Raw genomic sequence first — 26086 nt, 5'->3', positions numbered from 1 at the left:
CTTAGCTGGAGTCAAAGCCCCATCTTTAAAAAAAGAACCAAAGACAACCTGCGAAACTGCAGACCAGTCAGCCTTACCTCTGTGCCAGGTAAAATCCTGGAACGGATTCTCCTGGCAGCTGTGCTAAGCCACATAGAAAGTAATCAAGTGGTTGGTGACAGCCACCATGGCTTCACTAGGGGCAAGTTGTGCCTGACTAATTTAGTGGCCTTCTACAGCAAAGCTACAGCGCTGGCTGACACGGGAAAGCAATGGATGTCATTTTCCCAGACTTGTGCAAGGCGTTTGACACTGTCCTACATGACATCTCTCAGCCGCTGAGCTCGTTTCTGATAAATATCCCCTGCCAGTCTCACAGAGATATTAATTTCCCTATCCCCTGTTCCCCACTTTCAAAGCCAAGCATGGAGGTCTGTATGCATTACCTCCTCCAGTGAGGCACTGAAAAAACAGGCACTCTCTTGTTTCCCACTGCACTTGAGAGCTGCACCAAGCCAGAGGTGAAAACAGTTCTCTGCAGTATAGGAAAATATGCCAAGGCAGAGCTAAATTACTCTCCAGCACTCAACAGGGAGCTGACTGGACAGGAGCCTCTCCTGGAATTGTGTTGCAATGACATAACTTTTTTCTCAGGCCTGGGAAAATGCTGGAATGATCTGTTTCTTGGCCTTTCCCTTCTCCATGCCCGTTAAGTCCAGGGAGCCAACTCCCAGCTCCCAAGGGGGAGCACCGTGGTTGGGAGCTGTTCCAGGTTCCACCTAACTGGATAATACCTCCAGTGGGGAGGAAATTGCAAGTACTGTGCTTGTGATGGTGGAACAAGATCATAGAATCACAGACTGGCCTAGGCTGGAAGGGACCTCAGAGATCATCTAGTCCAAGCTCCCTGTCATGGGCAGGGACGCCTCTCAGCAAGATGTAGAGACATGTTAGTGATGGATTTCTCACTAGAGAGGACAGTGGTACCAGTCATTTGGTAAAGTGGCTATGTGGTTAGATGATAGGATTTTGGTAAAAAAATTCACTTTCATCACCTGGCCTGTGTAGCATAAGAAAGTCGGTGCTCCCCTCACACATTCAGTGTGTGTTAGGCAGCAGGAGTGAGAGCAACAGTGAGGGGCAGAAGAGAAAGGCAGGCTGACTGGAGTCAAGGCTGTCTTTGCTGTGCCTGGACATGGACATGATCTGTGCGTCAGACTAGAAGACAGCAGCAGCAGCAGAAGCTCCTCATCACAGCCTCTCCACAGGTGTGGCGAGGGAGTGATTTCCTTCCACCAGCTGCATCTGTCTAGGACATTGCATTGTGCAATTAATTATTTCCCTGGATGATCAAGCGAGGGGTCAGGGCCCGTCCTGGTGTACCATGGTTGAATGATAAGTGCCTCCCAGCATGTTACTGTTGGATAATCGCAGACTACTCTTGTATGTTTTCCTCCTGGGCCTTTCACACCACCCTGCACCTCCTCTCAGCCCCGCCAGTGCAGACACACTGCCTTCCTATGGACCTGCAAGGATCACTTCTGCCTCCTCTCACAGGTCTTTCTCTTGAAGGACAAGTTACTGTTGATTGTCCAGCAATGATGCAACTTCTGTGCGGAAGACAGACAAGAACTCTGCAGTCACTGAGATTGAGCTACAGGGAGAAGAGTTCTACCTACAGACTTTATCCCATCAGAAACAAATACAGTGCAAGGGGAAGACAAGGAAAATGAAGGGTCTTGGCTCGCTGCCTCTCTTATTGCCTTCTGACTGCTGCACGTGGCTTCCCACAGCAACGTGAGAAGCAACCTGCTGCAGAGCAGCTTAACACATGACCACTGGCCTACGGAAATGGTCCAGCAAAACAGCCATGGGCAGCACTCCAAGCTGCTCTGCCTGCAGCATCCAGGGTGCCATGGGTAGACAGGGGAGCAGCAGGAGGGGGACACAGCAGCTGATGGGGAAGATAGAGAGTAACTCACTCGGTCCCCAGCAGTGGGGCCCAGCTTTCTGAGGCACACACAACTGAGGTGCCTGCTGCGGTGGGGCTCCCAGCCTGCCCCACCACCACCATTGGAAGAAGGAAGCCTTGGAGACCCTCCTGCTTCATGGAACTGAGACGCACTGGAGAAACAGCCTCCTTCACTGGCATCCCTCCACATGCATGCATGGTCCCCCACAGAAAAACATGACAACACGCCTGCCCCGACGTTGTGCGGGACGAGCTGCATGCCCAGTTGAAAAAATTGATTTATTTGACTTTGCTGTATGATAAAAGTGTCCTACGTGGTTATAATGAAACCGAGGCATTCAGCATGAAGTCATTACTAGTGGCATATTTAGCTTTCATGCAGACAGGCAAGTTTCTGTATTTTCAGCACAGACAAGTTGCTGCTCACAGAATTGCTGCATAGTGATAAGAGGATTACACCTTGCTTATGACACTGAGATACAGATAAACAGTCACCAGGTACAACCATAGCTCTAGTTTTCCTTTTATTTGTAGTAATTTTGTAATGCAAAACAAGACACTGAAAGGTAAAAGAAGCACTAAAGGTAGCAGGAGTAATAGCACAAGAAGAAGAAAATCCCCAGCAAAACAGATCTCTGAACGCCATAAAAAAAAAGAGAGAGAGAGAGAGAGAGAGAGAGCAGGGAAGGGTGTCTCTAAGGCTACAAAAGTGTAACTGTTCTAATATGGTTACATGAATAAACATGAAAACTAACTTTTATCTGAATAAAAAGTCATCAGGTTTTCAAAGTCTGGAGGGAAATCTAAAACCCAGATGTCTCAGAACAGGAGGAGGAAAGGAAGTGGGGTTGGTAATGATTGGAAGAGGACTGGGTTAAATAACAGTGGCATTATGAGGCAAAACAGAACAAATTTAGGACACGCCACAATTCAGGTTGCTTGGGTAACTAACTGCAACGAGGAATGGTAACACTGTCTTCTAATACTCTGTGTTACAGAGAGAAGCCTCAGTTAGCATACGGTATAGATCCTGCTCACGCAGATGGGTGTTGCATGAATGGTTCCATGCTGCAGAACAGTAACCTATCCAAATTCTTGAAGTGAGTGCTGCCTTGTGTTTCCTAGAATCACAACTCTTTAGAGCAGTTTAACTGTTTACTCTGATTAGTTTTGATGCTTCATCTCTACCCACCAATTTCTTTCTCATACCATAACAGATACAGGTTTAGGTACAATAAATTTGGCTCTTCTTCAGTTTTTCTACACTGCAGGCTATGGTTACATACATTGTCAATTACATGGAGTTGTATGGATCAGGATATGAATTTAACTGGTGTCAAAAATGTTTCAGTGGAGGAGAAATACTATTCCATAGTCACATAACTTGATTTATTGGGCCAAATGTTGTTCTGACTTGCCATATGGCATCTGAGATCAGATGCATTAAATGAAGCCACAGACAGGGCAGAACTGGGTCCTCACCTTCAGGAAGAGATACAATTAAGGCAAACGAGATCTAGCCCTTCCCTGGTTTGTCATAAGCTAATTAAAGTAGCAGAATAGTCCAATCAGGAATGTATTTGTATACCACAAATTTTTTTAAATAAAAAAAAAGCAAGGGCATTCTCATTTTGGGTGGCATACATTGTATTGATACTAGGTCTAAAGTATGCTACAGGTTTTGGAAGCTGGAGCTGTTCCTCCATTACAGGTTACTTCATCTGCCATAGAAAAAGAAACACACAATTAGAGGTACAGTCATAGATGACCTTCTCAGTCATTACAGGAAATTTTTAGCATTTTTAAGCATTCACTGAACACCCACTGCAGTTCATGGCTTTCAGCACTACCCGGACCAGGCCCACAGAAAAAGAAAAACAGATTCAACAAAAATAAATTGCCACTAGGTAGTACTGCTACTATTGCTTGTTTCTAGGTAGTACTTAATGTGGGCTAGAAATAGGATTAAATGTAATTACTTAAGTGTTCTCCCTAGGAGCGTGTGAGATTTTCTTAACTCCTTCTGCCTACCGACCTGTGGAACAGCGCATTGGCCACAGCCCCTGTGTACAAAGGGATGTCTCTTTGCTCTCTTCCAGGGACGTACATATACTGCGAAGGGCTTTCCCCAGCTGCATGGGTGCTTGTGCTGAATGTAGTCTTACTAGTTCCTCGGGTAGCAGCTCCTGGGCATTTGAGCAGGTGGCCTTTCTGATAGCCTGTCATGGTGCCGGGTTTGAAGACAAGGTGTCTTCAGCCTTGCCCGTGGAGCAAGACTGAAGAAACTTGTTCTGGGCATTTGTCTCTTTGTCATGTCTGCAAAGGTTGCTGCAGATCTGGGACAGTATCACGTCAGTATGTTTTTGAGTTACAAATGAAAATTTAAGTGTTGTTTCTTACCTTTCTTTGCAGCCATCTTCTCTTCCTCTTTCTTCTTCTCTTCCTCCAGAGCTTTCATTTTTGCATCATATTCATCAGCACGGGTCTTCCATTCATTTCTGTTGTTCAGCAGCCCATCAAGCATAGGTTGAATTTCCTCATGAAAACGGGAGAATTCCTAACCAAAACACACCTGTCAGTACAATGCAGCCCAGACACAGTGCTTGTCCACCATACCCCAGGATGGACCCCAACACTTCACCTCCCAGGCTGGCTTGCTCAGGGAGCACAAAGAGGGGTCATGCTGCAATGCCCTGGAGAGGGCAGCTGTGGTCTTCTCTACCTGTCTCTCTCCTCTTGAGTGGTGTTGCTGCACCAGGGCCCAATGACCTGGGTTCTGAGCCGCTGCTTACCTTATAGACAAACGTGCACACAAAGTCGATGAAACCCACTTGAAGTTTCGGAAGCTCAGCAGCTTTCCTCCGGTCCATCATGGGCTGTGGGAGGACACAAGTTCACCATGATTTATGAAAACACTTCACTGAAAAACACACCTCTATTTTTTACCCCAAACAGCCTTGTTATGTCAGCTTGGAAGTTCTGCCATTCCATCCACAAAAGCTGTCCATCACAGCCCTTCTCCTCTGCTGCAGAGGAGTGAAGTGGGCTCATTTCCTTTGCCATTTTAACAAAATTTTAGGCAGCTCTTTCAGTGTCTATGGATGGGGAGGAGGAGAGAGAGGTTCTCCCTTCACAGAATCACACACAATCACAGAATGTTAGGAGTTGGAAAGGACATAATATTCCAGATGTGGCCTTACCCTTGTGCCTTTCAGCCTGACACCTGAAAGAAGGTTCACGTTATAAAGTGCTGAAAAGGTTTTCAATTCTCTACAACATAACTTAATGTGAAATTATAGTCTTATAAAGCCTTATTGCTTACTGTTTCGTTTGTGATGCCTCTGTGGGTAGAGTGGGTGTGGGAACGTCTACTTAAAGAAAATCCAAACTACACAGGTGGAGGCCGCATCAAGAAATGACTCTTGTCTCTTTCAATGCCTAATTTAAGTATTTGTTCTTAGAGCAGAGAAAATATTTTAATATTTTAATTATTTACCAGAAATAATTTCTAGATTCTATGAAGTTTGTGTTCGTATTTTTTCTCTTTATTAGAAATTCTCCTTTCCTCTATGATGTATGTATTTCATTTTCATTTTCTGTAAGAGATAAGCACAAATTCTCCAGGGGGGCAGTCTCTCCTTGCTGTTCACAGCTACTTGGACTCATCTTGTGGAGAGCTGGATAAGAGCCTTTGTCACAGAGGGTCTTTTCCAGCTAGGGAACCACTTTTCCAATGGATTTTGGCAGCCATGGTTATTTTAGGAAGATTTCAGTGCTCTGACAGCAGCACTGTTTTCAGTCTCTTCTGAGACTTGCTGTCTGAACTGAGCTGTCTGGCTCTCGCATATACTTACAATAGGCTGCTGCTGAAGGACGCTTATTTCTAAGTCCCCTTGCTCCCAGAACTCGGCTGCTACTAGGAGAGCTACCTTTATTGCCAAGGAGAGAAAAAGAAAAGTCAGCATTGACTTTGGCATTATAACTTGATGTGATTCAAGTCACCACCATGAAGCAGATCTCAATTCTAGCCCCTCTGTTATTTCATGTCCAAATCTTGCCCCAACCCCAGCCTTTCTGCTGGGAAGGGCAGCAGTGACAGTGACACCAGGACAGTAGGAAGGGCACCCTTGTAGTGACAGCTCAACAACCTTACTGCACTGGTGCTCATTAATCTACTGCTCATCTGTTAAGAAATGTTTCCAGTGTGTCCTCCTCAAGGATTTGCCTCTTGGTCACGGCTGTGACTGTCTATTTTGATTTCTCAGTTGTCCTTTCTCCATGCTGAACAGGTCAGGTTTATTTCTTCTATTCTCCTTTAAACATAGTGTTTCTTACCTAGCAATTTCTCAAGTACAGTTCAGGAAGGAACTCCTAAAGAAAATCAAGAAACTAAGCAAACAGCAGGTATTACTGTAAAAAAAACAACTCACATGTTTCATGCAAAGCACCTTGCTGTAACCCAAGAAGCTAAATGCTTCTTTCTTTTATTTTCTTCCTTTGGTAAACATGAATTTTCTAGAAAATTCAATATTACCATCTTAAAGAGTTATTTGTCTATCAAAAGCACAGTTATTCTAAAGTGCTTTTGGTAGTTTTGGTAGGAGGCTTTTATTCAGCTTCTAGGCAGATTAGGAAATTGCATTATTTTGAACTATAAACTAGATAAATCTAAGTATATCAAGCACCTGACCTTACTCTGGACTTCCCAAGGCTTTGTGATTGCTGACAAATCACATGCAGTCATCATCATGGCCCTAAAAACAGGAAAGATATTAGTTTCTTCTCTACAGCTTGCACTCTCATTCTTGCAGGCTCAGGATGCTGTGTCAGTGACAGATAAAGATGGTTTGCCCTGTCTCTGACTGGGACGCTCATCAGAGATCACTCTTTTGATTAAAATGGATATATGCTAGGGAACTGCTTGCTTCTGGCACTAGATTGTTTGGTGCTCTAGTCATTGCTGGGCTGAAACTCTGACTTCGGAGCAACATCTTTGGATCCCTCATGGAAGTGTAGCAGTACAGACTGCAGTGAGGTTGTCAGTGGAGCTCATTGCCAAGTGTCCTGCAAAGCAGCTCTCTGGTCACAATAGCGTTGTTTAACTTAGATTGGTTGCTACCAGGAAGAGGAAATAGTGGTCTGGGTTTCTGCAGCCTGCCCTTGCTTGTGGCATACAGTGTGTTCTCATAGAAGTGTATGGCCGGAAGGGATCCTACATCTCATTAGGAGCATATGACCAGAAGGACACTCCAAAATTAGTCACTTATCTGAATGAAGAACCACTTTAAGCTTTTCCCCCTGGTTTTCCCCTGCTTCTCCATAAGATCAGATTTGAGAGGCCAGTAACGTATCATGTGCTGATTTTGCAGCAAGCGCAAAATAATGCATGTTCTGAAGCTGTCACCAGGGTACCACATCACTACCCTTTCCAGACCCAGTTACTCACATGACGACCTCTTTCTTTGTTGTTTCCAGAGACAGGTATTCGGTCCAGGCAGTTGTGCTATCATAGGTCTTGGACTCATCAACAATCTTTTGAAACATTGTTCTCTTTCTTTGAGGGGAAAAAAATAAGAAAAAGAGATGGCTTCAAAACAAGGAAACACATGTGTTAAAAACAGATGGCTGATCCTGGTATTCATAAACCTTCCAGAGGCGTTTCCAGCAGTTGCTCTCCTGGCATTTATGTCTTCGGTGTAGCCCCAAGCAAAACCAAGAACCATCACCTTCTTAAAAGTAGGTGAAACTATTGTAAATTACTTAAAAATGTATAGTGGTGAGACCTGAGCAGGAACTTTAAAGTATGTGCTACTGCAAGTTATGTCCCCTGAGAAATGCTTCCAGCTTTGACAGCATAAGAATGCTTTGCCCTGAACATGAAGCAAATTGTGGAAAACTAGAGATGGCTGGAGTTTTGTAAAGCTACCTGGCTTTATACACTTAGTCTGACTTTGATAACCTTCTTTGTATAGCTAAATATATGTAAGAAATTCTGGAGAGGGGTTTATACAAAACACACCCATGTTTTGAGTGGTGTGAAATCTGAAAAAAATCTGCGGTTTCAATGCTAAGAGAAAAGACATTTAGGCCAGATCTATAAAGTGACCTGTGTTCATATAATTTTGACTGATCTCATCAAGACTTTGCTTGCAGACTGTGGACCAAGGTGGGGAAAGACTGTTTTGTTCCCATCTGGTAAGGAAGTGGTAGTATCTGCTCCCATGTAGTCACCCTACTTCCAGAGTATTGCGTCCTTCCTCATATTCCTTTTTTTTGTGGACTGCTTATATTTTACATAACCATTCTGCAGTTCACAACACAGAAGCAGTCTCTGACCTCAACACTGTGTTTTGAAAGCACGCTTTGAAAGCTCCTTGCTAATCAGGAAGCAACATGTTGTTGAATTCTAGCCTTATGTAGTAGGAAGTCAGCACATGCTAGTCCAGGATGTTTGGCAGTTTTGGCTTTTGTTTGTGAAATAGACTATGAACTGGATATTTGCATATAATGGACCATTTGTTTCTTGTGTTGTGCTGCTTTCCCAGAGAAGTTAGCGCAGTCCTGACCAGAAAATGAGACACCTCTTTCTGTTAGGGGATCATATAGCACTCCCCTGTTGGGAATAGAGGGTTAAAATGGTCACATGTGTGATCTAATAAGTCAAAGTTCAAAAATCTTTTGAATTATTTGAATTATTCCCACCAGCTCTGATGTCAGTATTAAAGGCAGCCTCCCAGAGGCAGTATCTGTAAAGAGCATTGCTGCATGGGTGGACTCAGAGCAAACCATCACATTTTGCCCTTGTAAAACACTGTCTGCTTTCTGCCCTTCACACATGGTGCAAGTGACCAACTTACTTGAAATAGAGTGCCAGGTCTGTTGCTATAATGGCAATTTCCATCAGGTGAATCATGTGCTCATGCTGTCTGCGGTTGAGGTTCTGACATATATTCAGCGACTGAAAAGCAAAGGAAAAAGAGCTGCAGAGTCCAAGCACCGTGTTGTTGTGAGTTCCTTGCCGTATCACTTTCTCAAATGTGTTCTTGTCTTCTTTTTTCTTTTTTTTTTTCAATAGCTTCAGCCCGCTCCCCTAAGGTGCAGGCATTGTGAGCCCTGTTCACCATATGTGGGTACCAGGTCTCCCCTTTTGTTCCCTGAAGAGGGTCAGTGGTCTTATACGTGTAACACAGTGTATGCTCAAACTCTGGCCCTGGCCCCAGTGTTAATTGCCTGAAATGAAAAAGTATCAGGAAGAGTGTGTCAGCCATGGCCCTGTCAGAGGGGCTACAGGAAGGCTATCCTGTATTCTTATATTTATCATATTCCTATGAGGATAACAACATGGCTTCTGAAGAAATCAAGACATACATTTAGGAAGTCCTGGGTGAGCACAGAGCACTTGAGGCAACTGCAGTTCCTCAGGTATCCAAACCAGAGAAAGGTCATGTGCTAAGCTGATAACATCTCTGAAAATAAATTATTCATGTTCTTACACTACAATTCATTACCAACCTCTTCAGAAAGCAAGAATTTTCCAAATTCCAAGTGATGTCTCTCTAAAATTGAGGATCCGTGAAGTTTGGCTAAAGGATTTTGAGACCTGATTGTGTAGAGGAAAAATGAAAGATATTATTATTGTGACACTTGAAAATAAAAATAAGTCTTCCATATATTTAATTTCATTACACAGGCAAGTTCAACTCATTTTAAAAGGCTTAAGAGTAGTATTTTTAATAACTAAAGACTTCTGTGACACTGCTTGCGACTATTTGGACACTGTATAAAGCAGTTTTCCAACTGCAAATTTCACCCAAAAAGTTGTTTATAATTGGGCTGTTACTACTCAGCATAGTAAGCCTGTTTAATTCCTGAATAACTACATGGTGATATCTAGTAATAGCTACAGTAAAAACAGCTTTCCTAGCTGAAAAGTAAAATCCTCTTGTACCCAAAACACTAGTGAGCCACACTTAAATTTTTCCAAAGCTCCAGAAAAGAGTAAGACAGGATAGCCAGCAAGCATTGAAGAAGAGCTGTGATCTGGCACTGCTTTAAGTGAGCAACAGAAGACTGACTGGTCAATGAAAATATGCAGCTGTTTTTCTGTAGCTAGTAACTACCTACTGAGAACAGCACCTATTCATAGGTGCTTTGTTTCTGCAGATGTTGAGGGCACTGTTATGCGTGGTGCTTTCTCCATAGATACCTTCCAGCAAAAAGTAGGCTTTGTATGCCATGGATGCTCCTGGTGGCATCCTGAGTCTCCTATGATGCTCAGGCTACTAAATGCCTGTGTGGCACTCGTTCCACCCTGTAATGGTAATGTAGAGTGTTGCTTTAACCAAAGGAGGCTTGCGGGGAGATAAAGCAAGCCTTGGAGAGCACTGCAAAATTTTAGTTTACTCAATGGCCAAGGTATAAACCCAAATGCTGTGGAAAGTTAAAAAAAAGTTGTTTGCGAAAGAAGGTTGTTACCCTGTATATAAAGTAGAGCTGTACTGGAGATTTGTGTGAACACAACCTGATCCCACTCCACCCAAGAGCAACAGTAAGTGGTTTGAAGCGGCAAGAAAGTGCTTACTTCATTTGGTAAAGGTTGTTGGTTCCCCTGTGGTCAATATCATGGCACAGAGCAGCAGTTACCATTGCAAGGGCCTCAAGGTCTGTGTAGTAACGCTTCAGTTTGCCAGTCTAGAGGGTGAAAATTTTCGTGTCATCTGTTAGTATCACTTTCAGAAAAGGCAGCAAGCTGTGAATGCTCTGTGCTGGAGATCTCCTCCTTGTAACAATCCAGGAGAACTAAAAATTGTTGTGAAGCTAAATACAAAACACTGTACCCTTAGGTTAAAGTGAGGAAGCAACTGGAAGAAAAAACATTTCACACTCAGGTGGACATTCATGTCATGCATATATGCTCGATGCCCACCTGTGATATCAGCTGCCCACAGCTATAGCAGCCCCGTGCACTAAGGAGACCTAAGGTCCTTGTAATCTTGAGGCTATTTAACATGATACACATGTGTACCTCGGAGCATTACAACACTCCATTCATTGGGCAGTATTGGCTGTAGATTTAAATGTAATGCAAGGGCTGTTGCATAAGGCAAACAGAGACCTCAGAACCTGTGGTAGGAGTGACAAACTCTTATCCCATTCCAAGGTCCAAAGGGAGCCTTGCATACCTTCAGCGCACAACAGAATATCTCCTGTAAATAAAGCTGTGCCACAGAATTAACTGGGGTGTTGTTACTTTACCATCAGGAGTGTGAACATGGTTTGTGCAACGTTGAAGCCATGGCGCCAGTTGTGGTAAGTTATCTTCCGGTAGCCTTTGCTGACAGAGTATACAAACCTTACCAGAACCTGCAAATTGGGGAAGAGAATGTTAGTCTGTGCAATAAAGCCGTTACCTCTTACTCTTGCAATATAGACCACATACAGAAGTCATGGATGAGCTACAGAGCAGCTCTACAGAGGTGGCTCCAAAAAGGAACAAGAAGCTGTAATGTCATTAGGCTCCCCTGATGGTGTTGTTATAGTAAAACCTAGTCAAGAACTAAAAGGAAGCTAAAACATAGCTCTCTGCTTCCTAATACCTTTCTTTTTTCAAAGAAAAAGTAATCACGGAGATGCCTATGGGGCAATAAGAAAAAGCAATGCCCAGAGGAAAAGATATTTCATGCAATCTTTTGCGAATTTATTGAAGTTATGTGTTTTAACGTGTTGTCACTCATAAGATTTGTCCCTCTCATGTCTTGTGATTTACAAATACTGATACCTCTCTTCAAGAGATATAGCTCCATAAATTTAGAGATGTGTGGTATTTATATCACCCAAACAATTGCAACATAGGGCACTAAATAACAAAGTGGGTTTTCCCCGCATATTCTACTTCTCCATATGTACTCCCTCTTGAAGCTATATAGGTTTTCTGATTAGAGGGCAGATTAGACGTGGACGAGCACTCATCTTTTAAAATCTCAACTCCTCAGAGTGGCAGCAAAGAATCACTGCTTTTCACATCTCTGTCAGGAATTAGTTGTTCTCGAGTAAATATTTTGAATACTCTTTGATATTGACATGCTATAAGTAAGAAGCACAGAGAAGATGCTGCCTGGTTGTGTAGTGATGCGGTCAGGAAGGCCAAGGTGCGGCTGGAGCTAAATTTGGCAAGGGGTACAAAGAGTAACAAGAAAGGCTTCTACAGTTGTATCAACCAGAAAAGGAAGGGTAAAGAAAACATACCACTCCAATGAGTAATACTGGCAAGACGAGGAGAAGGCTGAGGTTCTCAACGTTTTTTGCCTCCGTCTTCACTGGCAACCCCTCTCCTCACACCTTCCGAGTTAAAGGACCACAAGATGGGGATCAGGGGAACAAAGTCCCTCCTGCTCTAAGTAGAGACAAGGTTTGTGACCACTTGAGGAACAAAAACATACAAAAGACTATGGGACTTGATGAGATGCATCCTAGAGTCCTAAGGGAATTAGCTGGTGTAGTTGCAAAACCACTCTCCATGATATTTGAAAAGTCCAGGCAGTGAGATGAAGTCCCTCATGAAGGGAAGAAGGTAAACAGTACACTCATTTTTAAAAACAATAGAAAGGAGGACCCTGGGAGCTACCAATCTGCCAGCCTCATCTGGACTTTTGCAAGGCCTTTGACACAGTTCCACACAACATCCTTCTCTCTAAGTTGAAGACACACAGATTTAATGGGTGGACTGTTCAGCAGATAATGAATTTGTTGGATGGTTGCATCCAGAGGATAGTGGTCAATGGCTCGATGCCCACATAGAGATGGGTGACACGTTGTGCCCCTCATGGGTCCATGCTGCAACCAGTGCTGTTTAATATCTTCATTAATGACACAGGCAGTGAGATGGACTGCACCTCAGCCCGTTTGTAGATGACACTAAGCTGAGTGATGCGGATGATATGCCAAAGGGATGGGATGGCCTCCAGAGGGACTTGGACAAGCAGGAGAAGTGGGCCCATGTGAACATCATGAGGTTCAACAAGACCGAGCGTGAGGTCCTTCACCTGGGTTGGGGCAATCCTCATTATCAATACAGGCTGGGGGATGATGTTGCTAGAGAGCAGCCCCAAGGAAGAGGGACTTGGGAGGGTGTTGGTGGACAAAAAGCTGGACATAAGCCAACAACGCATGCTCATAGCCCAGAAGGCCAATCACATTCTGGACTGCATCAAAAGAAACGGGCCCAGCAGATCGAGAGAGATGATTCTGCCTCTCTGCTCTGCTCTGGGGAGACCTCATCTGGAGTACTGTGTCCAGCTCTGGAGCCCCCGACACAAGAAGGACGTGGACTTGTTGGAACAGGTCCAGAGGAAGGCCACAAAAGTGATCAAAGCACTGAAGCACCTCTCCTACAAGGACAGGCTGAGAGAGTTTGGGTTGTTCAGCCTGGAGAAGGCTCTGGGGAGACCTTATAGTGGCCTGCCAGTACCTGAAGGGGGCCTATGGGAAAGCTGGGGAGGAACTGTGCACAAAGGTGTATAGTCACAGGATGAGGGCAATGGTTTTGAACTAGAGCAGGGTAGATTTAGATTAGACATTAGGAAGTTCTTTACAGTGAGGGTGGAGAAACACCAGAACAGGTTGCCTGGAGAGATGGTGAAGGCTCCATCCCTGAAGACATTCAAGGTCAGGCGTGAAGGGTCTCTGAGCATCCTGATGTAGTTAAAGATTCCTGCTCACTGCAGGGGCCTTGGACTAGATGACCTTTAGAGGTCGCTTCCAACCCAACACATCTGTGATTCTGTGATTCTATGAAAATGCTTCCCAGCCTGCTATTGAAGAATGAAAATTCTTCCTGCAGTTACCGCCAGATCCCACCAGATGGAGATAAACCTCACATGATGTGCTGAGAAACGCCCGGGGGAGCAGCAGAGCTGCTGAAATGCCAGTGTCCTAAGTCCCACATGGGCCTCGACTCCGGCAAAGGCCGTGAACTTGCACATCAGGGGCTACGGGGCACTTATTCCCACAGGATGACACCGCTCTGTTCGCCAGCAGTGAGGAAGCTGGTACCAACTGCACCAAAAGGAGCCGTGTCCATTCTTGTTTGCAAGGGAAGAAAAGCAGAGGGACTTGCCAGCGTGGTTTTCAGCATACGTTGGCTGAAAGCTACAGGCTATGTTGTATAGTAAACGAAACATGCACACAAGTATACACTGCCCGGTGTTGCAGCTGGAAACCGTGCTTTTACACTGCAGCTGTGACTAGCGTTAGACACCGCAAGTGCAAGTAATTTTCTGCATGGTGTAGCCCTAATCTATAGAGGCACAATAGCAAACCCACACCTGTAGCAGAGAGTGAAGAGCAGAGGAGACTAGCTTCACACTCCAACCTGCATATAGCAACCAGGGGCTTTGAGAACGGGTTCCTTGCCCTCAGTGGGGTGAAGGGTCTCAGGACACACACCTCACTCCTTGCAAGCCCAGTCCTCTGGCCACTCCATGAGCTGCACAGGAAAAGCATGGGGACCTCAGCCATGGGGCAAGTCTGCTGTCAGACCAAGATAGGAGTCACTGTGTGTTGCCAGCTCCTACCTCCTGTGGGATCTGGAATTTTTTCACCACTCCAAGCTCATAGTACATCTGAATGCCACACTTCACCAGCTCTAGCTCAGTGCAGTCAAAATCAGAGAACCTGAACTCATAGATTTCGAACTTGGTGGGCCCCGGGAGTTCTTCTTTCTGTAAGACAGGTAAGATAATTTGTTGCTGTGCCACTTATGCCATACCTAGAAATATCTGGAATTGGTTTTGCATAATAAAAAATTATCAGTCTGCTTTGAACTTTTCCTTTAAGAATGTAACACAGAGTGAAATGCAGCTTTTCATGATAACACCATTAATAGGGGAAAAGGGGAGGTTCTGGTCAAGTACAATAAATATTGCTTATTTTCTGTTCATAACTTTTCTTGTTGATCTGATATAGTCTGGAGATTCCAAACTCGACAGGTCTTAGAGGGGAAGACTTACAGACCTCCACACTTATTCCAGAGAACAATATGCATGAAAAATCAAGGTGGCTGAGGTGTTTCCAAATGGACTTTGAACCACTTGAGATAAAGTGGCAGAGAGCAGGTAGTCCCAAGGAACTGGGGAAGGCATTTGCTGCCACCTGACAATAATCTCAAACTCACACAACAGAGGAGGGCAGAATATGCTTTGCCTTCACCCTTCACCAGGTGCCCTGTTGGTGTTTACCAGTGTGCCAACACTGGGAACTCTTCCCTGCATCCACCTAGGCCCTGTTTGTTGCCAGGGCTGTCCATTCCAGTGGAATATTGCTCTTACCAGGATGCTTGCCAGCTCCTCTTCTTCGCACTCACTTGGCTCCTTCCCCAGCTTTTCTCGTGTTGGCTGCAAAGAGCATTGATGTGTTAAACTGACGAACAAACCCCACTGGACTTTGCACTGTGCAGCTTTTGGACTATCAAAGGCAGCTTTCATACGCAATTTTTATTTTCTTCCTGGACCTTAATTTTATTTCTGGTCTTTCAACTCATTCCTCCTGGTAAAATTGTTCTCCCTCTGCTTGACTTTGATTTGTGTTTCCCTCACTTGCAAATGCCCCCTAGAATCAATGTCATGGGTGAGTCCACTGACTCCAAATCCTCTGCACTTAGGAGGTTTTGGGGAATACATCAGCTCTTCTTCTATACTTACAGACCTGTCCTGAGCAGCACCTGTGTGAGCCCAACTCCAGGGTTGACTCCGCTGAGAAAATTAGAAGGCACACAGCGTGGCAGTGTGCTGAGTTGGAGAGCAGACTGCAGAGTCATAAGAAAGACTTGTCCTGCTGTTGTGCAGTAACTGGGGCCCCAAATACTGCCTCCACCTCCTCCAGTAGTGGCTGGGAGCATTTCTGTGGGATGGGACACTGTGCCTGTGCTGTAAGTCATGGGCCAAGCTAGTACACTTGGGAGTGTGCTGCACATTGCGAGGCATTACCAGAATTTCCTGGATTTCATCCTTGTCACATTTCACATGGTAGAGCACCATATCCTGAGCAATGTCCTTCCGGTTCTCCAGTTTGTTCATCTTATCATATGTGTCTGTGTTGAGTACAGACCAACCCAGGAACTGTGTCAAGGACTTGGTGAGGGGAAAAGAAGGAAATGGTAAAATAACCAAAATATCTGTTCCTCAAAGACACAGAAATATAACACCACATGATATATTTTTAGGAAAACACAAACTACACTTTGGCCAGAAGTCTAGCAGTGAGCAATTGTGTGTTTGCTCCCAGCTGCTACTTGCTCCTCAGCAGAGCACGTCTCCAGCTTTTGAATCTGGCTACACCCCCAAAGCATCTATGGTGTGGAAATTTGCTCTGTCTGGTTCAGCGTACAGAAAGCTATTTCTATGTTGTTGCAAGTGTCTCCATGCCTGTAGAAATGCTGGTGATACAACGGTGACAGCGGGTCAGCAATCTTTATATCAAGGGAGAGAAAGGTGGTCTCATCACCTTGCACATATGTTTACTCACACACTGTGTTTGATATCCACCTTGTTTGCTGTCTACTGGGCAATTCAAACAATTTTCTTTTTTCACAGTCTTTTTCTTTGATAAGTCTATTTTAGGAAACGTTCTGATTGGTAACAGATGCTAAGAGCTGAATTCCTATATTGGATTGAAACTAGCATTTCTAAGCCATGAGGTGTTTAATTAGAGTTGCTGTTGGTAGATCCAATAGTTGGCCACCCTTGGTATCTTAGCTACGAGACAATTTCTGTGCAATTTCTCAAGGGAGTTGCCCAACTAGTGTAAGCCAGCTGTCTTGTGTGTGAATACAGGTCAGAATGGTCATGTTAGTACATTATAGCTGCTCCTAGCTAGGTGTCTAACCCAAGAATGCTGAAAAAAAGTGATGTGACACAGCTGGGTCTCCAAGACCAAAACCCCCAGAATTTCATGTATTTCATAGCCGCTTTCAAAACTTTTAAGTCCATGCATAACACCTCTATAAGCAATGAAGAAACTTAGCTGCAAAACACTGAGGGATGATGTGCAGATGTACAATGAGCAATAGTGACCCCTCTCGACGTTCAAAACCCACTAGGACATGTTCCTGTGTGATCCTGTGTGACTCTGCTCTGACATGGGGATTGAACTAGGTGATCTTCAGAGGTCCCTCCCAACCCCTACCATTCTGTGATTCCGTGATATGAACTACTTCCAGCCATAGCAAGGAACTATACCTCCATGAGGGTCTCGTCTTGTTCATCAAAGGGTTTCCCATCTTTTCTGTTATAAAATGTGACAACACCAACAATTTCTTCCTTTTTGTTGACTATTGGCATGGAGAGAACATTTTTGATAGTCCATCCTGATTCATCTAGAGGACCTTCCTTGAAGAAATACCAAGCAGAAAGACACCATGTACTTAATGTGTTTTCTAAATACATCAGCACTCCCATCTTACATCAAGAGTACAAGTTAAAGAAGTATTTATATGCCTAATATTAACTCTAAATAACATTTCAGCAAATGAAGAATCCTTGGGACTGGAAGTTTTCACAGTACCTGAAAGTTAAACATCTCATCTGCAGCAGCATTCATAATGTTGCAAATCTAGGGGATCACACAAAAGAAGAAGTTTTACAATATGGCCAGTGAGAAGTTTAAATGCCAAACCAAAACACTGAATTGATGAGAAAGCAGTGTTAGTATGACTTCATCTCAGAAAGCCTTGATGAAGCCTAGGCTGAGTACTTACAAACCCACTTTCAGCCACGTAAGTTGGCAGTCCAGTAACTAGTGCCCAGTGATCTGGGGTAGGATTTCTGAATGAAAGAAAGACATGTTAGGTAAATTAAGGCTCTGTGTTTAGTGAAGAATGATCAGGGAGCTGCATTGTACCTAGTTGACTGCATAATCCAGGTTTACAGTTACTAACTACACTTGTTACTTTCAATGGACCCACATGTGCACACACGGATTCTTCACTTAAGTAAATTCTTTTCCTTCAAGGATTCAATATAGAATAATTCATAAATCATTATTGTCTGCAGAGATGTAAGAAAAAGTAATTCCTGAGAGCAGGGGCTACATTTCAGACCTTCAGCATAGAGAAAGATAAAAGAAAGTTCCTGGCTAGGGTTGTCTACCAGCCTGAACTTTTGAACACTGTGGTACCTAAACAATGGGAGCCCTTCTTGCAGCATTTACACCAATGCAAAGTGGTGTGACCAGAACTGGGTGAAAATCTTGTTATGTCAGATTTATCTAAGGTGCCCAAGGCTTCCCTGAAAAATTCAGTGGCAAGAAGAGAGACTGGTTTTCAGAAGAAGGGTGTTTCGATGTGGTATCAAGAGAGGGGGAAAGGCCAGAGGTAGTCTTGAAGTGGGGTCAGTCACCAACAGGTAAGGGAGGAGTAAGGAAGCTGGAACAGGCATGGGAGTAGGAGTGACCATGAAAGGCCAGGAGGGTAGCAGAGTGGTGAGGGGAAGGTCTTGAACAGCAGGTACCTCAACACAAGGGCAATCTGGATGGGCTTACCCACTGGCACAGGGAGGACATTAAGGAGGACTGATGCCTCAGCCTGACAAGGAGAGTGGCAAAAGCGCAGTCAAGCAATTCAATTCTGCATCTAAAAAGAACCACTATTTGCAGTGACTTTTGAAGTCTGACTTGCACGTCAGGATCCCAACCACACTGGAGGAAATCTTTATCCCACAGAAAGATGAAAAGCACCAACATTCTGGCTCTCTGCTCAGCCTTCAGTCAGTCCTTTGCGTATTTCTCTATGAATGTCTTTTGATCATGGAGAACCTTGGCTTTAACTACATTCTGTGTCAATACCCAGTATACAGAAACAAGGCACTTACGGGATGACTTTAATGTCTTCTTTTCCATGTAGTATATAATCAATGACCTTGTAAAAGACTATTTCCTACAAATAAAAAGAATAGTGGTGTTAAAATTAGTGGTGAAGCAATCCAGCCAGACAAGAGAGAGTTTATGAAATCTGGTTCTCACGTACCCTGCCATCTGGGGTGCGAGGTCCTGAGTAGGGCGGAACTTCTCCAAGCAGGACTGGCCACAGGTCAAAAAATTCCTGGTTTTAAAATGAAAGAAGTATTTTTAGAGTAGGAAGGTCCGTTCTGCCTTAAGCCTCAAAGCAACCACTGTTCTTCCATGCTGTTTTGGTATTGTGTAAATAAGACATGAAATAATAAGACTGGCTCAACACTAGGCAGCAGAATGATACATCTAAATCAGGAAGTGTCAGGTGCATCGTATGGCTGCATATAGTCACATATTGCCTATACACTGGATGCTGCTTCATTCAGTGAACAGCAGAGACTATACTCACACAGCAAATAACTATGTCAGTATTTTATGTGTTCTTTATTGTCCAGAGCGTGACCATAGGGTTATTTTACTACTACTTGCTAAAGTGAAAGATTTTCTTCTCGTTATTTTCTTAGGCTATATCGTAATACTGATCAGAGTGTCTTTAGCACACCAGTGATCTTTCAGTACCCCTCTTCACAAGCCAGCATGCTCTAAAGGCTCTGGTAATATGATAGAGATCAAAGTTCATGGTAGCCTCAGTCTGCCTGACCACTGATTTGCATGATGGAATAAAAAAAAAAACGCCAACCAAAGCAGGAACAATAACTCAAAGCTAGGCTGCACTTTGGCTGCCCCAGTAAAACTTACCTTCACACATCACCCCGCAGTGGATAGCAGAAATGCAGAAAAACATACAACACACAGGTGAACACTCACCTTCTGCTTTGTCATGTCCAGTAGGCCTACAGAGTACCGGTCACAGTTCAGGTATGCTCTCACTGTATAAAAAGCCTTGTGGAACTGTCTTTCAATGTCTGTCAGTTCCTCAAAAACCTTATTAGCTGACCACAACAGCACCTGCAGGATAAAATACAAATGTAAGCACAGCCTGTCCTTGAGACCTGGCCTTGCCAAATGTTTCTGAAAAATACAATAGTAATTCATACTGAAAAACATAAAAGCATTGCTTATTCACACTATAGATGCATTGTGAGGAAGAGTCAGGTCATCATGGAAGGCTATGTAAAAGTCCAGTCTTACAAATAGTGCAAGAAAGTAGTAGTGCCAGATAAAGAGATAGCCCCACTTACATTGTATACCCATAAGTAAAATCCTGCATCCCGAAACAGTTAACACCAGAACGGTTGCAAATTACAAAGGCTCGAGTTGGAAATATCTGGACTGACACTTTCCTCAAAGCCTTTGTGCAGCTTTGTGTGCTTTTCCCCATCCTGTTCTCTGCAGATGTACCCTTAAGAAAGCAGCTGCTATTAGGCTCTTTCATTTGTGAAAACTGAGGTTATACAGTGAACTGGGCAAGTATTTCTGGTGGCACAAGGAGAGTCCTTGTGGGCCTAGGGGAGAACTCAATTTTCTCTGAAATTCTAAGGAAGCCATCTATTCAATTGCCTATCTTAGCTAGTGCACGTGTGCCTGCATCTGAGCGTGTGTGCTTTACTTTCCAAGCCTAGGATACATGAGGAGCAGTGCTTCAGAAACACTGAGACCTGCTACCTGAAGCTGACTGGATCTGTGATTTGAAGAAGTAGTACTGTTACATGGCCACAATCAGGAAAAATGTGTCTCACCTCCTCACTGGGCACTAGTATACATTTTTGACAATTATGAGCTGCATCAGTCTCTGATTCTAGCTCAGTAAATTGGGACATCTCTGCCTGAGGTGTTCGATGTCATTGACCTCTGAACATTTCTCAGATAGATAGTGGTGGTGTCATGCAAACCGACAGAGGAAAATGAGCAATGGCTTCTTTTTGGCACTTTATAGCATGCAATAAATAATGCTGAAAGTCACAAGCCAGCTGAGGAAGACTGAAAGAAACATCTGCAGAATGGCCAGTTCACGGAACAGTACAAAGAAGATGGGCAAAATGTGTTGCATGGTCTTCTAATAGGAGTCTTACACAGTATCTGAGCACAAACAGACTGAACTGGCTTTGCACAAGCCACTCTACTTACAGCACCCCCCAGTCTTTGCAGCTGGGATTTGCAACATTAAAATCCTAGACCACCTTTGAGAATGTAATTTGCTCACTCTTTTGTAATTTCAGGTATAACACAATGAGCCATATGAACTCTTGCACAGACCTTTAGATCTAGATGGTCAAAGATTTTCTAGTTGAACTGTTGGTAGTACCCTTTCTGTGGGTTCTGTTGATGTAGCAGTGATATATCAACACAGATTAGAGGATTCTGTGGGAGACATTAGGCCTTCCACGTCTTGGGCTGCCATTTTGTCTTCTATCACTTTTCTTACCTCCCCCAGTCCTACTGATAAATCCTCAACAGAAATAAACCTTCACTAGTTCTAGTTTAGTTGAATTACTCAGCACTGCTAGATGGCTGTACTACCTGAGTATCACTCATGTTTTCGATTTCTGAAAAAACAGTTGAAACACAGGAAATAATGAATTAGCAAATATAAGTACTGTCCCAAATCTTCTAAAATAATTTTTAATTCCGCATCCATTTTTCTGAAACTGGCATTTATCCCCCGTGGGAACCCTTACTGGAGACAAGAGAATAGCTGCCATGAAAAATAGATGCAATTGCATGTCCTCTTCAACGACAGTCAGTTGTTTTCTGCAGAAAATGCTTACATAGATTCACATCCATCCCAATAAATGCAAGAACCATCATAACCCAACTCATGGAAAAGAATGGCAGCTGAATTGTTTCAATTTGGAATACCCTAAAACCTTCTTCTATGGTAATTTCTACTGAGGGAGGCCAATACTGCAGACATATGAGAATCATTCTGCTGGCACTAAGAAGAAATTCAATAGCACTTTTACATAAGCAGGTAAGAGAAAAATACCACATCCTTAATTGTTTTGGGAAATCTCTTGCTGTTATTGGCCGAAGTGGTTAAATGTTTCATAGCCTCAGTTCAACAAAACATCTGGAACTCAATCCTGGTGAAGCTGGCGCCATCGTGTCAGCTCCTGCAGTTTTGCCAACAGCAGCAGGAAGAGAGACTAATGAAGGATTCTGGGGAAGGAAAAGTATCTGAAAGCAGATGAGGACACCTTTTTCCTTCTGCTCTTCAGGCACAAATCTTTGAAGCAGATCAGCTACACTTCTGAAACCAGAAGAATGCAGTAATCTGATTTTGAGATACAGCCCAATATGCATTTTCACTCTTACCTGGCCTCTTCGAGTCTCACAATTGTGAAGATAACTCAAGTGATAAATTTTCAAGTTCAAGGAGGCAAAATTCAAGTACTTCAGAAAAAGCTGAAAAGGCAAACAACAAGATTGAGTTGAATGCAGTAGCAGCCTTGTGCATACTGAATTTCATAATACCCCTTTAGCAACGTCATGGTAATTCCCCTGGATAAATGCTTCGCTTTGCACTGGTGTGAGATGAGGCTTATTCCACTGTAAGTTCTCTGAAAGATTTCTGAGATAAGCATCCTCATACTAAGCCTCTTCTGTTAGAGGGAGAGTCCTCCGTAAGGGAAATTTGCACCAGTGGATCTTCACTAAAGCAGATATCCATAGTGTAAAAGATTTTGTGTTACATGGCAAAAGCAACAACTGCTTGACAGAAACTGAGCTACTGACCACTTACTGTTTCATCAGAGCTGGTGAAGTGTGGGCCGTTTTGCTTATTAATAGCCAAAATGACAGCAACTAAATCTTTGCCATTCAAGATGGGTGTCGCAAGGATGCTTTTTGTAGTGTAGTCGGTGAGCTCATCAACAAATGGACTGAATTGGGCACACTGTTCAATAGAGAATTTACAAATTAGGCATTTTCGACAGTATCTGTAGTCTTAAAACCAAGTTAAAGCACAGCTTCTCAAAGTAAGCTGCCTGAAGAGAGATTTGCTTAAAAAATTATTGAGGAAGATAAATGAATTAGCATAAAATTGGACAACAGGCAGGTGATAAAGTTAGTATCAAGAGAAATGACTGTGGCTTCTGACTGCACAGGTGCACTTTTTCAATTTTTGCAAAGGTCTTGCAAATCATAAGCTTTAACATGTCAAACTATCTCAGAACAAGGACAATCTCCACTGGTGATTCTCAGATCACTGACATCCTCTGTAGTACCATCTCCATCCTCTCCTCCAACTTCTTGTTAACACTGTGAAGTGGGTGCAGCCAATTATCATGCAGCACTCTACAGCCACAGTCAAACCACTGCTGTCTGATATAGTCACTCAAAAGTTCACTCACCCTCATTTTTCTTCTGGTATTGCTTGGGCCCTGAAGCTGCCATCAGCTTGCTGCCTCCATGAAGACATCTACCCCTCCTTTTTCTTGAAAATATTCTCCCAGGCATTCCCTCCCATGTTGCTGGGCCTTTGTGCATGAGACAATGGGTGGCAGGGAAGGTGTCGCAGTGGCGGAGGCAGCTGACACCAGGAGCATGTGATTCCTGGCACTCTCCTCCTGCCTCTGAGAGCAACCCATCCCCTTCTGCCACAGGAGTATTTTGGCAGTGGTTGCAATGTGCAGGCAGCACTGCTGTGAACCGGGCTGCCCTGCGAGTTGCCTATGAGGCCATCACCTTTCAAAACACTGGGAGAGCGCTAGGTCATGCTGTATGCGTAGCACAAAGAGAACTCATCCAGTTGTTCCTTATGTGAATGTCGCTGTCCCCCATTCCAAAAGAGAACAGTGCAGAGAAAGGGTAATGTGGGGAAGGTAGGTGGCCCATCACCTTGTCTTCAAAGGGCTTGCCAATAGGGAATGTGGGGGTGGTCTTGCTGACCCAAGATCTTTTCCCTGCTCAGCTGAATAACTTCTCAGCTACAAGTTCTTCTATTTGGGTTAGAAAAAGCCCCACAACTCAGATCACATTCAGAAGGCTGTACCAGAAATAATCACTCCCTAATGCATCTTACTGCCATACATCCCCATATCTCCACCACTGCTGGCCTACCCTGTCAATTGGGGTAGACTAAGCATGGAGTCTCTGGGTCTCCTTCTAAGGAATTTTCTTGTGGCAACACCTTAAAGCACTAGGGGTGGAGTGAAGCACTTGGCTCACAGTACTGCAGTTCTTCTATATTCTTCAAGAAATGCCTGAAACTAGAGAGCTTTAAAAAGTCTCATTCTGATGTTTTCCCCCACAAAATGGCTGCAAAACCATATTAGTGTCTCTGTGGAGGACGAGGAAGTTTATGGTGAAATTTTGGGTAGTCTGTTACTGAGCAACAAATGGATAGACAAGCAGATGGCAGCAAACAATAGATGGAGTAATCCCAGATGCTATATTCGGGTCACATGGATTTTGGTTTTATACCTACAATTAGAACAAGCGGATTGTTATTGCTTCCATTCAGGCTTACATGATTCAACCCAGAAGTATGAGGGGCTAAATATTGCAATGAAGGTCTGAAGTCTGCTCCCTCTGGTTGATAAAAAGACCTCAAAACGACTTTGGCTCAAGCTTCATCAAACATTTTCAAATGTCATTTGTGTGGAAAATTCTTTCCAGACTCATTGTAAAGGAATACTCTCTTTGCCAGTTACTCATGGAATATAAATGTGTGTGGAAAATTTAATGTGGGGTCAGTGCAGATCTGACTATACCTTACTCTCTCTTGTCTGCTAGACTACATGTGATTTTTTTATTAACTTTTTCTTTTTAAGTACAGGCAAGATGTGACAGTGCACCTGTTTGCAAGCATTAACACAGTGTAACTAATGTGTTTAGATTCACTTCACTCCATAAATTAATTTGGAAGCAACTTACAGACTTGCTACTGGTGCTTTGGTTTCCACTACAAAGCTGCTACACAGCAAAAAGTTTGACCAAGCACCAAAATGTCCTGCTAACTCTTGACCCCTCTGTATCAGTAAGCATGTGAGCCTTTCTTCTACTAAGTGAATGAATAAATGGCAAACCTACCTCACTGACATCCTTGATGTTCATGGTTTTCTTGGTTTGTGCAACATAGCCCACGATGCCTATGTCTAATGGATAGACAATCTCGCAGTCCGGGGAGACCAGGCATTCCTCCAGGGTGCTTCCCTCTTGGATGTTGAAAAGCCTTGTTGCCAGTTCGGGTGTGCCATTTCTCTGCCTGTACATGAAAAGACTGCAGCGGTCTGCATGAATGAGAGACCTTATTCTTCTCAAGGTTTTGAAAACAACTTTCTCCATGTTGATGCTTTCCTGCATGTCTTGGATCAACTCAAAAAGGATTTCAGACTCATTGCTATCCCAGGACTCTGCTTTTAGTTTCTTCTCAAAGTACTGCTTGGCGAAAGCAGGGTTGCCATCAAGAAACTTCTCCACATCGTCTTCACTAATGTTCATTGTGAATGCCCTGAGTCTTGTGGCAGGTAGTAGTCCAAAGATGTGGTCTATGCAAACAGCACTCTAATTTCTGATGTAGTTCCTATATTTTTGTAGTAGACGTTGCTTCTAGAATGACCAAGAGTGAGGCAACACTGCAAAGAGAGCTTGTCATCAGGAGGAGGTATTCCTTTATAGTGCTGGAGATGAGTCTGTGGGAGGACAGATCTTCTCAACCAAACAGATTAGATGACCTCTACAAGAGCTTTGGGTCAACTTTCTTCTTCTTAAGCTAAATGCAAACAAAAACTGAACACTCACAATATCGAAAACCACTCTCCTTTCTCTTGATAAGCAGAACACTAACTGAAACAATTATACTGAGGCAGCAGCAATAGGGAAGAACTGCATCTCTTAACATTGAAATAAGCTCTTTAAAGTCTAATTAAATATATACTGCTTGGGCCTAATCCTTGGCTAACAAGGTGAGCATCTTATTATTTCTGCTCTCCTGGCTCTCTGCAATAGTAGAAAGTAAACCCTTCACAAAAGAGCACAGTGGTCAAAACAAAAACAGTGAGGTAACGCTGCTCTTTCGGGGCTCCCTCTCCTATTGTGTGATTCTTCATCTGCTGCTTTAAGGGCTGTTCTGAAATGGAAGCAGCAATCCCAAAAGCTTTATTCCAAGATTTGAAGTGAATCTGCAAGATCTGTGGCCTTTACTTATTGCTAGTAAGAACCAAGAGAGGAAAACATCTCCTGGCACCCCTTTCAGAAGGAATCTGCAGAGCTTCAGGTTGGGGTGGCTGC

General features: G+C 43.6%; 1 protein-coding gene across 1 annotated transcript; it reads right to left on the bottom strand.

Annotated features, from left to right (window-relative positions):
* Positions 1–3613: 3613 nt before the first annotated feature.
* On the bottom strand, positions 3614–25451 carry PDE6B (phosphodiesterase 6B, cGMP-specific, rod, beta). The gene is made up of 22 exons (XM_009878330.1): positions 24887–25451; positions 22596–22748; positions 22169–22258; positions 19721–19861; positions 18969–19043; positions 18814–18878; positions 17703–17769; positions 17510–17557; positions 17185–17334; positions 15934–16077; positions 15277–15342; positions 14524–14670; positions 11207–11314; positions 10533–10642; positions 9464–9551; positions 8809–8909; positions 7398–7505; positions 6642–6705; positions 5806–5880; positions 4744–4827; positions 4352–4508; positions 3614–3672 (listed from the first exon to the last, which is right to left on the bottom strand). The coding sequence occupies exons 1-22, from the start codon at positions 25295–25297 to the stop codon at positions 3614–3616; spliced, it is 2511 nt and encodes an 836-aa protein (XP_009876632.1). The 5' UTR covers positions 25298–25451.
* Positions 25452–26086: the final 635 nt, after the last annotated feature.

The sequence above is a fragment of the Apaloderma vittatum genome, unplaced genomic scaffold, assembly GCF_000703405.1.
Source record: "Apaloderma vittatum isolate BGI_N311 unplaced genomic scaffold, ASM70340v1 scaffold2951, whole genome shotgun sequence".
In the NCBI taxonomy this organism is placed as follows: domain Eukaryota; kingdom Metazoa; phylum Chordata; class Aves; order Trogoniformes; family Trogonidae; genus Apaloderma; species Apaloderma vittatum.
The sequence above is the reverse complement of the archived record's forward strand: the minus strand, read 5'-3'. Positions and strand labels throughout refer to the sequence as shown.